The 16,479-nt window shown below is 46.1% G+C and overlaps 1 protein-coding gene across 1 annotated transcript in view; it reads left to right on the top strand.

Annotated features, from left to right (window-relative positions):
* BCR (breakpoint cluster region) overlaps nt 1-16,479 on the top strand; it is a 103,961-nt gene that overhangs the window by 78,825 nt on the left and 8,657 nt on the right. The window contains exons 10-19 of the mRNA XM_014962840.1: nt 293-461; nt 1,818-1,937; nt 2,978-3,053; nt 3,637-3,741; nt 4,581-4,655; nt 5,917-6,014; nt 6,693-6,824; nt 14,543-14,602; nt 14,729-14,838; nt 16,019-16,158. Of these exons, the coding sequence (XP_014818326.1) occupies nt 293-461; nt 1,818-1,937; nt 2,978-3,053; nt 3,637-3,741; nt 4,581-4,655; nt 5,917-6,014; nt 6,693-6,824; nt 14,543-14,602; nt 14,729-14,838; nt 16,019-16,158 (1,085 nt within the window). The remainder of the gene's footprint in view (nt 1-292; nt 462-1,817; nt 1,938-2,977; nt 3,054-3,636; nt 3,742-4,580; nt 4,656-5,916; nt 6,015-6,692; nt 6,825-14,542; nt 14,603-14,728; nt 14,839-16,018; nt 16,159-16,479) is intronic.

Genomic DNA, 16,479 nt, shown 5'->3' with positions numbered 1-16,479 from the left:
GGGAGAGCATGTGGGACTGAAAGGGTTTGCAAAAGGTCATTGTGGTTCCTTAGGATGAAAGAACTAGTTAACCAAACAAGTTGCCTCCTTATGCCTTGTACTGGCTATCAGCCCTTCCAGGCTTTCTGCTGGAAAGTGGCCCTTTACCAGACATTTTCCACATGGGAACCACAGTGAAGTTGTGCCCATTTTTGTATCTTATGCACTGTATTGGGGAAGGACTTGTGGGAAGGGGGAGCAGGTGTTGCCAAACACCAGTAATAGTAAAACGTTTGAAGCTTCTGTCTTTCAGAAAAAGCCAGCAATATGACTGCAAATGGTACATCCCACTCACTGACCTTAGTTTCCAAATGGTGGATGAGTCTGAAGCGGTGCCCAATATCCCTCTGGTACCTGATGAGGAGCTGGATTCCATGAAGATCAAGATCTCCCAGATCAAGAATGACATCCAGCGTGAAAAGGTAAAAGGGGTTGAGTTCTCCCTGCCAAGCACGGACTCCGTGTCTGTGCTGAGATGAGGTGCTGATAGAAGCAGCATTCCCAGAGCTGCACGGCGTGGGGAGTCACGCTGAAACAGTGTTCAACAGAGACTTGTGGGGCAGCTCTGTTATCAGGGACATCCAGATGCTCTGCAGCCCATCGTTGCTTGTCCTGGTGCGTGGTTTGAATGGTGGTGTCCTGTGAGAAACAAAAAGATGCTGTAGCTGTTCCCAGTAGCTCCTACACTTGCACGGAACTGCCTGTGCTGCTGTCCCTGAGCATCCATGTGGAGGGCAGGGCTCTTATGCTGTGGACACAACGACTGGGAGTGTCACATGCCAGTTTCTGGCTGTTAAAGTAAGATCCTGCGAGTGATTTTGGTCAGAAGCCATGTACTTCTGAATTTTTGTAGGCTCAGTTATGATTTTGATGCTTTTTCTGACTTCACCAGTGTCAAAACATCAGCAAATACATAGAGAACACCAATTATACTGACTGGACAGTCTGACACAGACACAGTGTCTCTGGCCCAGGCTTCTCTTTGCCTGCAAGACATGTTTTCTTAGAGGTGTTAGACTCCAAACCCTCCTGGAACCCAAAAGAGAAATAAAAGTTTGAAAACTGGAAGCCTGCAGGATATAAATAACACTGCTTGTACCGTGAGAAAAGTGTTCCCCGCTCTTCCAAAGAACATGATTCTGCCTCTCTGCCCTGGCTGGCTTTCAGAAAGGGCTTCCTGGAAAAAGTGAGATATTAGGAGGAACGCCGTGGGGAAGCCTCTTACTCACAAGGTGCAGGTGTCTAAGATACACTCTTTGGTGCATCAGTGCCAAACAATATACATGGTTGGGTTTAGAACTGGGTTTTATACGAAAAACCCCTTATTTTTAGTTGACCTCTGTTGAAAATGGATTGGTGGGTGGGAGAGAATTTCAGCAACAGGCTTCTGGGCAGCTTCTAGAGAAGTTCCTTACAGTGTCCGTAGTTAAGGATGCTTGTGGAGGACCTGGCAGTGCCGTGGCAGTGACATGATGCTGTAGTTTCTGGAACAAAGTACAAGTTGTAGCTGGGACAGTGGCCACGTGCCTCTGCACCTTCATCTGGGCCAGCTGGAATGGGGAACAGAGCCAACTCTGAGTGTAGAGATACTGCAGGTAACATCTTCCTGAGCAGCTGGGAGCCCCATGGATCCAGTTGAAGTCATTTCTCCTGCCTGGGGCCATTTGGCTGCTCACAGAGGGAAGGGACTGTGGATCTAAAAATGTCTCCGTGCAAATGGGGGCAGACACTGGAGAATGACGTGTGTCCTCTGTCTCTCTCTCCCCCCTACCTTTCAGAGGGCCAATAAAGGCAGCAAGGTCATTGAGAGGTTGAAAAAGAAGCTCTCGGAGCAGGAATCCCTCCTACTGCTGATGTCTCCCAACATGGCCTTCCGGGTACACAACCGCAATGGCAAGGTGAGTGGCTCTTCTGGTCTCCCTCAGTGTACAAGACAGAGGTCAAGGGGAGTGTGTGTGTGTGTGTGTGTGTGTGTGTGTGTGTGTGTGTGTGTGTGTGTGTGTGTGTGTGTGTGTGTGTGTGTGTGTGTGTGTGTGTGTGTGTGTGTGTGTGTGTGTGTTTGTACAAGGAGGTCTTCATGCCCTCTTCTGTCTATTGAAAGCACTTTCCAAGCAGCATACACCAAACCCTCACTACACCAGAGGTTATGATGACGTCGTGTATGGCTGTGACTAATTTGTATGCAACATTGGCATTTGAAAAATAGTGTTAGAAATGAATCCTCTACCTCAGCACCTGCTTGAGCAGAGTGATAGCAGCAGCTCTCTTCACCCAGGATAAAGCTCTGCAGCAGATAAAGCAGCTGCCTTCTAGAGTCCCCTCTGTGTTCAAGGCTCAGCGTGCTCAGGGCAGTTCTCAGGAGCTGCAGGCTGCCCTGGGCACCGGGGGTGCTGAAAGGTTGTGAACAGGCTCCTTTAGCACTGTGGGATGCTTGGCCTGCCAGAGGTATCCCCTGCTCTGGCAGCGCTCTAACCTGTCACTGCAGCCTTTCCGTGCACATGGCAAAGGATGGTCACAAGACCCTGTTGCTGCTCAGTGGAAATCCACAAGCTGGTCACTGCTTCCTCAGTTTGCATCAGTGTCTAGGCCTGTGCCTGAGGCTTTTGGGTTTCCTGGTGCAACTGTCGTGAGGAATAGCAGGGAGCTGCCGTGGGACCTGGTGCTGCCAGGGACACAGCTGCTGTTAGCGCGGTGGGACGCTGTGAGAGCTCTGGCTGCAGGAGTCCGCGTTGGTGCTGCTGGCAGGCTGCTGAGAAGGCACATTGCCAGAGTCCTGCCTGTCACTGGCAAAGCTGTGACGTTGGGCAACTGGCAGGAGCACTAGAAGGACAGTGTATCCAACAACTCCCACTGGAGGAGGGGGGGAGGCAGGCAGACCTGCTCTCAGTGGTCACTCAGACTAATGCATGCCCCATTTTCTTCTGTTTTTTCTGCATAGAGTTACACATTCCTCATTTCATCAGACTATGAAAGGGCAGAGTGGAGGGAGAACATCCGGGAGCAGCAGAAGAAATGTGAGTGTCTCTCAACTGGTCATTGGTACAATGTGATCCTATTAGAGGGCAGAAGTCCAGAGGATGAAGTGTGGGGCAGGGTTCCCTGCAAAGAGAGATGTGCATTGAAATGCACAGCACAATAATGATGTCTTCTGTCCCTGCACATCTGAGCCTGTCTGGGGGACTTTTGCTTGCAGCAACATGTACAGAATGTGTGGGGAGAGCCCTTAGTAGGCATGTGGATGGAGAGATTGTCCCATTTAACCCAGAGATCAGAGCTCTGTGCTGTTCCAGGTTCAGGGAACAGCTGCCCCCTTTTACCTGCTTCCAGTCCAAAGAAATTTTTGGCATGGGTGTTTTTTGGCTTTGCAAGAAAATAAGAGCCCCCCCCCACCTTGTTTCCTGAGACTTTTTACTCCAAAGAGTATCTGAATATGTCCTGAGTAGAGCTGGGCTGCAGCAGCAGCACGGTCCTGAGCACCACAGCTCCTGCTGAGCATTGCCCAGGGAGCTGCTCTCCCATGTACACCCAGAGTGAGGGAGCATGCATCCAGCCTCTGCTTTGAATTTTAATTCCTCCCTCTTTGAATCTTTTTGGCAGGCTTTAAAAGCTTCTCACTCACATCCGTAGAGCTCCAGATGCTGACAAACTCCTGTGTGAAGCTCCAGACAGTCCACAACATTCCCCTCACTATCAATAAGGAAGGTGAGACCTTTGGTTTACGCTTTTACATGGTAAAGCTGCAGTGAACAATCTACCTCTGCCTGCCTTTGTGCATTCTCCCTAGAACTGCTCTTATTGTTTCTTTTTGCTACAGGCTTCAACCTGGTGATGAGTTACAAGCTGAGAGTTCCTGTAAAAAAAAAAAAAAAGCTGAGACCATATGTACCCAACTTGTGTAGTTTAGTTGAAGGAGATGATAGTGTATGAAAAGAGAGCAGCAGGAACAAGAACAATCTGTCATCCCAACGTTACTTGCTGCAACAATAAAAATACAAGCTCCAAATGATATGGCTTACATATAAATTAGTAAAATATTCCTGGCCATCCTCCAATGTGTATTCATTGACTATTAAATGGTCTTTACGTGCAGCCATCACACCAGGAATTAGAGTGCCCATTGGAAGTCCTGGTCTGGGACAACTTTGAACTATGCCTGGGAATCCTTTGGAAGAACACTAGTTGACCAAAATTGTGTCAGAGACCATCCTAAATTACTGTTTAATCTGCTAATCTGCTAGCATAGACTTAGCCTCTATATTTTATTTTTTTCTCATTTGAATCTTTTCCATGCTGTCTTACTGACCCTAAAAATATCATTGTAAAAGCTACACATTGCCAGAAGGCGTTACAGGTGAAACCAACACTGAACCTGGAACAGTCTCCTCTTGCTGAAATGGTTAGATTACATGCTCCTGCCACCAGTTTTCAGAACAGTTTATTTACCCTCTGCTCATTAACTGTGTAATACCAATCTCATCACTCTGTCTTTCACTCTTGGCTCCTCTGTGAACGTAACAATATTCCTTGGGTCTTTTGTACAGATGATGAATCCCCAGGTCTCTATGGATTCCTGAATGTCATTGTCCACTCTGCCACAGGATTCAAGCAAAGTTCAAGTGAGTTGCAGTCTGTAATACACAGAGGTACTGATGGGGTTAGTAATTCGGGTGCTGTGACAGCTGGGTGTTGACTGGGGTAGGGTTGTAGCATCTGTGATGATGGAGAGAAGGAGAGGTGACTTGGGGAACTGGAAGGGAAGTTGGGACATTGGTGTAAATTTAGGGGAATGCATTTTTTTAACTCTCAGAAAGATCAGGCTCAAGCATGTGGCATTATTTTTTAGGCCTAGTCTGTTGGGTTTTGGTTGTTTTTTTTTTAAAGCAGTTTGCTAATTACCCAGCAGTTTTAGATACAAGTCAGCCCTTACCCTGAATTCTTTCAATTGTGCTTTGATTTGCAATGAAAGGATGGAAAGCATTCTCTGACATCCAGAATTTTTGGTGTAAAGAAAGGGTTGTTAAAATTCAGGCAAGTGATTTGACAGAAGGATCAAAACGGGTGAAAAAACAGCATGAAGAGGACACCTGTAGAAATAAACCTACTTCTCAGCCACTGCTGAGGGTAATCCAGGCAAAGCTGCAAAGCTTCACTGACCGCGTGGCTGGGGATCCTGCTTTTATCTAAGCTGCCTGTGCAGTCTCAGGAGGAAATGTACTGGATGTACCTGCTTTCTGCTGGCCAACCTCCTGCTGAACCACTGACTTCCCAGATGCTGGCTAACATCCCTTCCAACACAACTTAGAAACAGGGGCAATGTCTGCAGCTCATTACTAGTTCTTCAAAAACACCAGCTACCACATAATTAACCACTTTGGTCCCTCACCTACTCTGAGAGATATTACACTGATGTTGTTCAAACACCAGCTACCACATAATTAACCACTTTACAAAGATAATGAGATTTTGAGGGTTGGTCCCTCACCTACTCTCTGAGAGATATTACACTGATGTTGTTTTTAGGGAAATTGGTTCTGATGTGCTGATGTGGTCCAGTATCTACCTGAGGAAGTTTCATTTCTCATTGCTGTACACCTTCTGCTCATTATGGAGTGATTTGGGAAATAGTGGATAACAGCAAACACCTGATTCTTGATAGAGCTGAAGGGTTTGTTTGTGCTGAGGTCATTTATACAGCTGTGCTGGTACTTCAGCTTCATAAAGGCAGCTCTGCCAGTCCAGATCATGAGATTTGTGCTGGGTAGTGTTGCTGATACTAATACAAAGAACATGCAAACAAAGACACACCCTGAAAGTGATTAACACAAGTTCGGAGATTCTAAAAATTTTAAAAAGGTTTCTGTCACTGTCTCCCCTCAGATTTGTACTGCACGTTAGAGGTGGATTCATTCGGGTATTTCGTGAACAAGGCTAAAACTAGAGTTTACAGAGACACCACGGAGCCCAACTGGAATGAGGTAGGTTGGGTTTTTCTTAATGTGACTTGTTCCATGTGCCAAACATCAAGGCACGTCTGCAGAAGACCCACAAATGGGAGAACTTGCTGCATGCTTAGCACTTGTGCTGCATATGCTGCCGTTCAGAAAACACTTCTATGCCAGGCTCATTTGGCTGTCAGGGCTTGCAGAAGATTTTCTCTTGGATTAGCTACAGTTAAACAAACATTTCAGTACAAAGGAGCCTTGTCCAGCATTTCATCATTTAAACAGATGCATGTTTCATTATATTTTTGAAAGACATAAGTGAGAATATGTTGAAGGAGGAGGTGGTTTTGTTTATTTGTTGTGAGGGGGAAGAATTAGCTGTAGACACTTTGCCTGTTTCCAGCCAACTCAAACCTGCTGGGGAGCAAAATTAAATACAAGGAAGGTGGGTGAGTTTGTTTTCTTGAATGATGCTTTGCTGAAACTTAGAGAAACCTGACTAGTGTGGTTAACTCAGTCTCTGATTTGACCACCTTATAAATACAAAAGACAATTTCAGTTTATTTCTAGACCATCTCCATTAGGGAGGAGGTTTTGGTCAGTCCTTAAGTGCTTCCTCCTGATGAATTTAAGGAGACTATATTGATCACTAAGAGCCTAGCGTCTTGCTGTGATGTATTCATTGCTCTTTCCTTTCCTGGTGCCCTGCAGGAGTTTGAGATTGAGCTGGAAGGTTCACAAACTCTGCGGATTCTGTGCTATGAAAAGTGCTACAACAAAACCAAGCTCACCAAAGAGGACGGAGAGAGCACAGATCGCATAATGGGGAAAGGACAGATTCAGGTAAGACTGTGCTTAACTCATTCCTGCTACCTTTACTGCAAAACATAATGTGACTTCTGAATTCTGGAGTGCACCCAGGAGGGGTTTTTTTCTGCCTTCTGATTGTCTCAGCATTGGAGATTTTTCTCCAGATAGTGAAGTATATGGTGTGATTCAGAGGCTTGAAGTCAGCAGCTTTTTCCCCCTTGCCTTGTCTCCTGTGCCTACCTCAGTACCCTTATGGAATAGGTGCTTTTTCATCAAAATTTACATTTTTGATCTCTGATTTGCCTGCTAACTTCAAAACTTCCAGCACAATATATAGCAACTGCAGTGTCACTGAGCCCTGAGCTGTTCAGGATGCTCCGTTTGTGACAAAAGAGGAAGCAATGAATATACTATTCCCTCTGTAAATCTCATGGAAGAAATGCTGTGTTCTGTACGTGCTGGCTTGGTGTGGCAGCAAGGACTTGGAGGACAGGCTTATTGTCCTGATAACTGTCATGTGCAGGGGATAGTGTCCCTGACAGTGGGCTGCATCTGAGAGGGATTTCCACTACTGAGAATCAGCATGGGACACTTTATGTTTGTGGCAAATTTGTAATACAATAGGGGAGGTGGTGAGATGATTGTAAATGGATTCTGCTCTCAGGGAGCTGCTGTGTGATAAACTGCTAAAGATCCACGCAGGAGAAATCAGGCCATCAGTGGAGGATGACATGGAGAACGTGTTCCCCCTCTTCTTCCAGTTCGTTGCACTGTCTGGCCACAGACACAGCTCTAGGAGGGTGTTAAAATACTTGCTCTGCAGACCCATTTTTTGTGTGGGACTGGCTGTTGTACAGAGCAGAGACCCTGCCCAGATATGTTTTTCTCTCTGGCACGCTGAAAAATAGCACCAGTTCTCTTCCATTTACCTTTTGACTCTTCATCACTCCATGGATGACAGCTCTCTCCAACGTTTGAGTGATGGTCACACAGGCCAAGGCCATTTGCGGGATTTCAGAAGCAGCAGTGATTGAGGGCAGCCCGAAGGATCATATCTCACCTTTACCCCAGAAGAATTCCTTGTCTGAATGAGTTTCATTAGGCCTGTTCCTTTCCCTCCCTCCTTGCAGCCCTGAGGCTGTTGTGGCCTTTTCAGGGAGAGCTTTTGTCGCCAAACATGGTGGGTGACTGAAAGAAACCTCGTGTACAAATCAATAAATGCTGGTTAGAGGGTGGGTGCCTCCTATAGATGTGTCTCAGGCGAAAGAGAAATCTGTATGTGCTTTCTGCTAACAAAAGCTTATTTTGCATGGAGCTGAACAACTACAAAAGAGCAAGTTTTCAGCCTAGAAATGCCCTGGAGATTTGTGTGCTCATAATGGAGAGCCCTGAAATCACTGACCCTCTAAATTCTTCAAATATTTTACATAGAATTATTAAAAAATTAATAAAATCTTTTAAACTTCTAAGGTTGTTTTGCAGGACTGTGCATTTTTATGCACAGCACTTCTATACTCTCTAAAAACATTTCATACTTAATAGGTGAAAATACTCTTTTGTGGCACTTGAATATTAATTGCATCTTGATTCTTTTAGAGAAACCTGAACATTTGAAAATAAAAAAAAAAAACAACCAAAGAAAAAATCAATATAAACCATTTTCGATTAATGTGCAAAAGTTGCATTCTGTTGTATTGTAAAAGGCAAATGCAAAAGTTCTCTTGCTTACAGTAAGTCCCCCTTGCAATTTATAAAGAAATTTAGTGAACTCTCAGAACTTCGTCTTAGTTCTCTGATTTCTCTGCCATCACACAACTTCTTGACACTATTGAATAATTGCAGAGAAGTCATAAGAGAGTCTGGGAAGATGTTGGGTTGATAAGAATCATTGAAGGCTTCTGTTTTGCTTTACTATGTTTCTAAAGCAAACACCATTTTTCTATTAAGAAATCATAATAATGCAACAACAAAATCAAATTACAGCCCGTGGCTGAAGGTTAGCAGTATTAATGATGTCAGCATCTTTTCCAATCACTGTTTTTATAGTCATTTTCCTTCAGGATTTTCCCCAGTGCTTTTACATTAGATTTTGTTTACTTTAGAGTTGCTAGTGTATCTAGGGCTTTCTGGTTTGTTGTTGTTGTTGTGTTGTCTCTATTGAGCCAAAGTCTGTCTTGTGTAAAGGTCTGTGAAGTTGGATGAGGTGGTTTTTTTTTTTTTTCCCCTGAGTTCCTTTTAGTTAAAAACTCTATAAACATCAAGAGTCGTGTCTGCATCCTCCTGCTGATAAAAACAGGGAAATTTCTGTTGGCTAAATGGCAATGTATTGTTAACCGTGTATTATTGTAAATCTGTAACTTCCCATTACTGGGATTTCTGACTCACCAAATTCTCTGCGCTGCAGTGATGAGGACAATGCATCAAGGAGACAAGGACTGTTTTTGCTGTGAAATGTTTATTAAATCTCTCCGTTACATAAAGGCACTGGAGGAAGGAAGATTAGAAACTGGTCCATGTGGTCAGAAGCTTCCAGGAATGGGCAATTTTAATGGCTCCCATTGCTCATATTTTCTTTTCCTATGAAATACTTTATTTACCTGTTTTCGTAGCCACATGCAAGAGCTGCATTGCTTGCCAACCTGCAAGTTTTATCCCTGAAAAACAAACCCACAAGGTTTAATATGGGAGGACCTCATGTAAACGTAGGAGTGAAGTCCTTATCGGACCTTCTGGGAATGGCAGCACTGGATGTGCAGCATTTAACTCGCCAGCACACGTGGCTGGCAGCTTCTGTTACATCTCAGGCATGAGACATACAGGGAGAAGGTGCCATTCCTGGGTACTCTGTGAAACTGAGATTTTTGGGGAACTTAGGGGAGGAAGAAATGGGCATCATCTTACAGGAGGAAACATGAGATTTAACTCATTTGTAATCATCAGCTCCTCTCATTTTGAACTCTCTATTTTATTTTCTTTTTCTCTCTGTTACCTTGCAATCCATCTTTGGTGCTTGGGGTGCTTTTGCTGAGTTTTGCAGTTCACGTGGCAGGCAGGTCCATGTGTTATGAGTGTAGGAGCCTTTAGTTTGGTCCTGAGACTCTGCATCCAAGTGGGCACGTAAGTCAGCAAAACTGGCCTCTGCCTTGGGAACAGATTGCATGAGTAAAGTGACACTTCATCCTGTGATCCGTCTCCTCCGGTTGGTGCCTCCTAGAAATGCTGTTTCCTTTGTTGGTTTTCTTTTTTTTTCTGCATGATCAGCTCAGGCAAACTATTTCCCTCTCCCTCAGAGGACTGCTGGAAAATCAGAGAGGATATGACCTTAGATCAGTCATTCTGTGGTAGCAGCGCAACACCGTTCCTCTGTTGCTATGCAAAACAATCACTCTTATCTGCTTAATTATCTGGGATGTCTCATAGCAGTGCACATGGCTGTTTCAGACATCTATGTTGTTTTCCATGTAAAATAGATTGTCGCATGCTGCACCTCCCAAGTGTCAACTCAGAAAACCTCTTACACACTCGAGTTGATTTAAGCAGTTTGCTCATGTGGAAAAGTATCCCAGCAGTGAAAATAGGGTGGAAATGAAGAAGGCAATGGGTCATGTCTAAAGGATGATGGTGGGAAAGATTAACATGTCAGTGGGGAGCTTTGAGAAGGATGGGGTTATGGCTGGACTGGGAGGTTCCAGCCCCAGTGAGACTCTGACAACATGTATGTGACACTATTTACGATTGAAAATTGATGGAGTGTAAAGTTGCCAGGGAGATTTAATAAAAGGAGGAAGTAATGGGAATAAATAGCATAAAACACACTAACCTTAAGGTTGCCTCAGTCCTTGCTCCCAGGCATTTCTTTTCCACTGATGCTTCTTCATTTTTTCCTGTTTCTGTATGTTTTCTTTTCTCTTCTGGGAGGGGCAATAAAAATCATCAAACTCTGTGGTGGTTTCCTAAGGCAGAGCATGGACACTCTTCCTCTTGGTGTCTGCCTTGCATTTGCCATTGACCAGCATCCTCAGTTTGCCTTTTTCCCAGGTCCTCAGCACTCTGTGTTCTGCTCACTCAGCCTCTACTGACTTCTGTGCACTAATTGTCTTAATTCAGAGCTAAGCTGCTACGAGGGCCAGAGACTTGCACTCAGAAATCCCTGTGGTGCTGAGCTGCTTTGTTCTACTGTGTTTTGTGCAGGATACAGAGAAGTGTTTCCTTGATTCATTAGTGGATTTGGGGCTTGCCACTGCAAATGCCAAAGAACAGGTCACAAGGGGACTGGAGGTGCTGGAGGAGTAAAGACAAACTGGTTTGTTTGTATTTTTCCAGTGCAGCGTGCACTTTTGGTGGGGACTGTGCAAACAAGCCTGTGAGATACAGTCTCTGAGAGTTTTAGCAGGTCTGTCCTATTTGTATAGGTCATGGAAACAACACAGTTTTTCACAGCTTCGGTGGAGATGGGGCAGGTCCTTTTGTCACTCGAACCAAGCAACTGTTTGAAGGAAATGTTTAGAGGTGCAGTAAATTTCGCTGTCAAATTAATGCAGGAGCAGCCATTTCACAGAGCCTCCCCCTGCCTGAGCTGGCGAAGGGAGGGCTGTGTGCTCGCTCGCTCGGAGCAGCCTGCTTTTGGCACACTGTCGGGTGCATTCTTCTACTCGGTGTTCCTTCTTCCAGGTCGCTGATCTCCAAATCAGGCCAGAAGACAGCATGACCCCATTTGTCACAGGCCTTCTCTGTGCTGGAGCATCACGCTCACTGACTCGCTTTGTCCTCAGTCTGCTTTGTAACCTGTCTGCTCCAGCTGCCCCTTCCCTGTGTCGCTCTCGCTGGCCATAGAAGGTCAGTCGTCTGTAGGGTCTGGGACTGAAAACTTGCTCAAAGTCTAAATGACGTTCCTGGTTTCCTATTGACTCTCTTATATCCTACTGTGACTTTATCAGACTGTTAGACCTGATCTTCCTGTCTCGAGAGCTTATTCAGGCTTTGCTCTTTTATTTGCTTTCATCATTTTACTTTGTTATTTAAAAAGCATGTTGGGAGGGCTTTTTTTTTTTTTTTTTTTTTTTTTAATCGCTGTTGTTAGGGCCAGTGATTTATGCAGGGTCGGCTCAGGTCAACCAGACCTGCTCCCTGGTGGTGGTTCTCCCGAGCTGTCTCCATTCCATACAAGCTGTTCTCCAGCAGGTGGGCAGTGGGGGTCCTTCCAGCCCTGACCCAGAGTTCAGGGACAAGGGAGCAGGAGGTAGCAGCAGGTACACTCTGTCCTTGCTCAGCTCCTGTAGTTACCCTGCAAGGAAGAGCCTCTGTGAGCTCCCAGCTCCAGCACCTGCTTTTGCTAGTCCTTTGCAGCCATGTGGTATTCACTCTTGAGACAGAGTAGAACTTTCTTTGGCTCATACTTTTTAACAGCTCTTTACGTGCTTTCATTTTGCACAGTGCTAGGAGTTCCCTGGTCATCACTGAGACATAACCAGTAATACCTGTTAGCTTAAACAAACTGGAACTGGACCCTGCTGGACTCTTCCTTTAACGTTTTTGGCAAATATTCAGAACCCTCTTTCCCCTTCAGTCTTATGCAGTCTGTCCCTGCTATAAATAATACACTCTCGGTGGCTCCATTCTAAAAGCATATGGAAAACTGCTTCCGAGCTGGAGGCTCGGCTGGGAGTGTGTCTATCAGCAGGGCCATTGTGGCAGCTTAACGAGATGACTGTTTAGGCAGCTGGAGATCAAGCTTTCAGGAATAATGAGCATGGTTGCTCCTTATAGGAAACCAGACACTTCAGAAATGGTTTCCTCTTGATTCTGGGAAAGAACGCAGTTGTTGAAAGACACCAAACTTCCAGCACGGAAATTGAGGGAAGAACAGCCCAGATTCTGGCCAACTTGTAGGGACCTTGGCGAGCCGCGCAGGCGGGGGCGGATCTGTTCCGCCAGAGTTATAAGCAAGCCCTCTTGGCAAGCAGTCTGTTATTTGGGTTTGCTGAAGCACTGGAGCTAAGCACTGCTGCCCATCGGCCTCCCGGACCTTCGTGCGGTCCCAAAATGTGGGAGCTACTGGTTACTGACTATTCCTTACAAGGAGTCTTCAGGAATTTCTGCCAGAGTTGCACCTACAGGAACCGCTCCAATTCGACAGGAAGGCTTGTGAGTGCTGGCAGCGTCCCTCTGTGGGCCCACGGCCGTGACAAAGCGCGCAGGGACAAGGTTGGCCTGACTCGCTTCTCTGTCGCTTCTTGGGGTCTCTGCAGCAGGAGCAAGGAGGGAGGAACTCCTCTCTGCTGGTTGTCTTTTTTGGGGAATGGGGAAGGGCGTGGGGGGACTCGTCTCTGTAGCTGTCAGAAGCATCGTGCTGGTTTGTTGATGATCTGGATGAGCATGATTGCATCTAAGATCTCCCAGAACATACTGCAGCTGCCATTGCTTCAACACTTACCTCTGCTTATTGGGGAGCTCTGCTTTTGCACAGGGCTGTGTGAGAGCAAGGAGCTGTGCTGCAGAAGTAGCTCTAGTTTTGCTGAGTGTCTTTTTGTTTGCTGATGACAGTAAATTCAAAACACAGTCAACTGCAGTCGCCTCCTGATTTTCCTGTGTCTCATTGTTCAAGAGCTAAGTGTTACAAAGCCATCTCAGGAGGCACCAAAGTCCTTGCCTTGGCTGGTTCTGATTGATTGCTGGTAGAAGTCCCCTTGCAGACAGGTCTGTTCTCTCTTTTGCCAGTCCAGCTTGAGCTGAGTGCTGCTCTTCAGGTGTTCAGATGTGTTTGGACTCTCCCCAGCAGTACTGGAATGGCTGGGTGATGTTTGAGTTTTTGAGTCAGCTACTCCCCAGCCTCACAACTGTCCACTCCAAAGAGATCAAGCAAAGCTGAAAATGGGTGATCAGGGTTTTGTGTCTGAACTGGTTTCTGTGTAATGAATTCTTGCAATAGCAGGTCAGAAGGGAGTTCTTCCTGCCTCTGTGCTCGAATAGAAATGAAAAGGAACAGACAGGTTGAAGGAGGACAACTTTCTATGATTTCTGGACCAATTTTCTCCATTTCTCCTGTCAGATCCTGACAGAGTTTGTTTGTTACTTGTTTATGTACAGATGTTTATGTACTTGTTTATGTACTTCATGTTTCTCTTCCTTGATCTTACTGTTAGGGTCATTATGTCTCGAATTCAGTGGAACATAGTCCTTCTGGGAAGCTATCAGCTTCACAGCCAAGAGCTCTGAAGTTCTTCAGCCTGGCTTTATATTTCAGTGCAGTAATTTTGCACTCATCCAACCTCACCTGTCCCTAGAAAACTGCAGAGGGAGACAGTTTCCTCTCTTTCAGATCCGAGTTATTTCAGAAGTCCCTCCTCCCCTTTTCTGACTCCCAGTCACAGACTCCTGTGGGCTGGGACAGATTTGTCTGTTCATGTGCCTGTTGAGCTACAGCAGTGAGTGCAGTCACTCTTTCTATGAAGGCTGAGTTTATTGGCTTTCAAACACTGATTTTGCTCACTGAGGTAGTCTCTGTTGAGCAGCCATTGCGTGCGTGTTGCTGGGTTTTCCATGTGAGTCCTCATCAGCCCTCCTTAGAGAACTGCACAATATCTGAGTGTCCCGTTACCTGCAGCCGGGGAAACCTTGGAATGTTTGCTTTCCTATGGAAAAGAATTAACATGCTGAGAGTGGTCGTGCTCTGCTTGCTTACGGAAGCCTTCCAGGTTGGCTGATGTCTCTGAACTCTGTTCCTAGCTCATGGGGGACTTTATGTTTTTCAGCTGGACCCCCAGGCGCTGCAGGACAAAGACTGGCAACGCACAGTCATCTCAATGAATGGAGTAAGTACGGAAAACGGAAGCTAGCACTGCTTCTGTACCTCTTATGGGCTTTATTTCTCTGCTTTTCATTGGAGAAAAAAACAAAATAAGTTGTTTGAAAAGTAACAGCAGTTCTTTGTTATTCAGGTGGAAGTGAAGCTGTCAGTGAAGTTCACCAGTCGGGAGTTCAGCCTGAAAAGGATGCCATCCCGGAAACAGACCGGGGTGTTTGGGGTCAAGATTGCTATTGTCACCAAGTGAGCTGATGGGTCACATTTCTCCCCATTGTTTTTCAAAGAGCCAACTGGCCAGTGGGTTGTGTCTTTCTCTACCCCACCGAGGGGTTTGTCAGTCCAGCCTCTCCGCGTGGGTAGTGGTGTAGGTGGCTGTGGCTGCAGAAAGGAGATGCTGTACATCCTCTGGGCTTCATTTTTTGCAAGGGAGAAGCCAGCATTCACACAGGCTTTGAACCCCAGGGTGTTTACGTACAGCATATCGCTCTTCTGAGTTAGTGAAGTTCACCAGTCGGGAGTTCAGCCTGAAAAGGATGCCATCCCGGAAACAGACCGGGGTGTTTGGGGTCAAGATTGCTATTGTCACCAAGTGAGCTGATGGGTCACATTTCTCCCCATTGTTTTTCAAAGAGCCAACTGGCCAGTGGGTTGTGTCTTTCTCTACCCCACCGAGGGGTTTGTCAGTCCAGCCTCTCCGCGTGGGTAGTGGTGTAGGTGGCTGTGGCTGCAGAAAGGAGATGCTGTACATCCTCTGGGCTTCATTTTTTGCAAGGGAGAAGCCAGCATTCACTTGGTTGTGGGAGGGCTTTGTGTTTACGTACAGCATATCGCTCTTCTGAGTTCCGGAAATACCCCTTGCCCCTTTCCTCTGTAGTTGGCTGACTAGGTCACAAATTTCCAGAGCCACTGAACAGTGATGTTTCCTTTCCATAATCGGAAATGTTCAAGTTCTTTGGATCTTGTTGTATTATTTTAACCCCTGATCTTTTGTCATGAATCGTTTGCCAGAAGAAACCTGTTTGTTCTGTTATATAGTTTGGGAAGCGTGGTATTTCCTCCCTATGGAATTGCATTAATTGGAAAGCAAGAGTGTTGCTATGTACCCAAGGTCTGTTTGGGAATCCTCCGATCACCTGCTCAAGTCGCAGGCTCTGGGGGCACTGGGACCTGGCCAGAAGCCCCAGTGCTCAGGGCAGCTGCAGAACAGCCAAAGCCAGGCTGAGATACTCAGAAAAACCTCTCTGGTCCTAAAAGGAGTTGTTCAGCTCAGGTCTGTTTGCCCAATCAGACTTTCTCCCACCCCATTTTCCAGAAGAGGTTTGTGCAGGGAAGCGATGGGGTGATTGTAGGCAGCCTGGCTGGGGGTGACAGGCACAGGGGGGGGACCGGGCTGTACTGACCCTTCTCTCTGGCTTTTCTTAAGGAGAGAGAGGTCGAAGGTGCCGTACATAGTGCGCCAGTGTGTGGAGGAGATCGAGCGACGTGGGATGGAGGAGGTGGGCATCTACCGTGTCTCTGGGGTTGCAACCGATATCCAGGCTCTGAAAGCTGCCTTTGATGTCAGTAAGTAAATCGTGCCTGATGTTTTCCTTTGTGCTCTGAGAACCTGCCTGAGCTCCCTGTCAGGTGGCTGGGCTATTTTTAATCCTGTGTTCCCTGAGAAGCATTAAGAGGTAGAGATTCTTGCACAAGGAGAACCATTTTAGTCCTGGCTGCATTTTTTATTAATATTCTTCAGCTACAGATACAACCCAAGACATACAACGGGATGGATCCTTGTACCAAATAATGCCTTTGTTATTCTTCCCAGCAGAGGTGAAACAGGGGCTTGCCTGCCTTGCCAAGTCTTTGTAAATGGCAGACACCTTCCTCAGGGGAAGTGGC

The sequence above is a fragment of the Calidris pugnax genome, unplaced genomic scaffold, assembly GCF_001431845.1.
Source record: "Calidris pugnax isolate Ruff unplaced genomic scaffold, ASM143184v1 scaffold32, whole genome shotgun sequence".
Taxonomy (NCBI): Eukaryota; Metazoa; Chordata; class Aves; order Charadriiformes; family Scolopacidae; genus Calidris; species Calidris pugnax.
The sequence above is the reverse complement of the archived record's forward strand: the minus strand, read 5'-3'. Positions and strand labels throughout refer to the sequence as shown.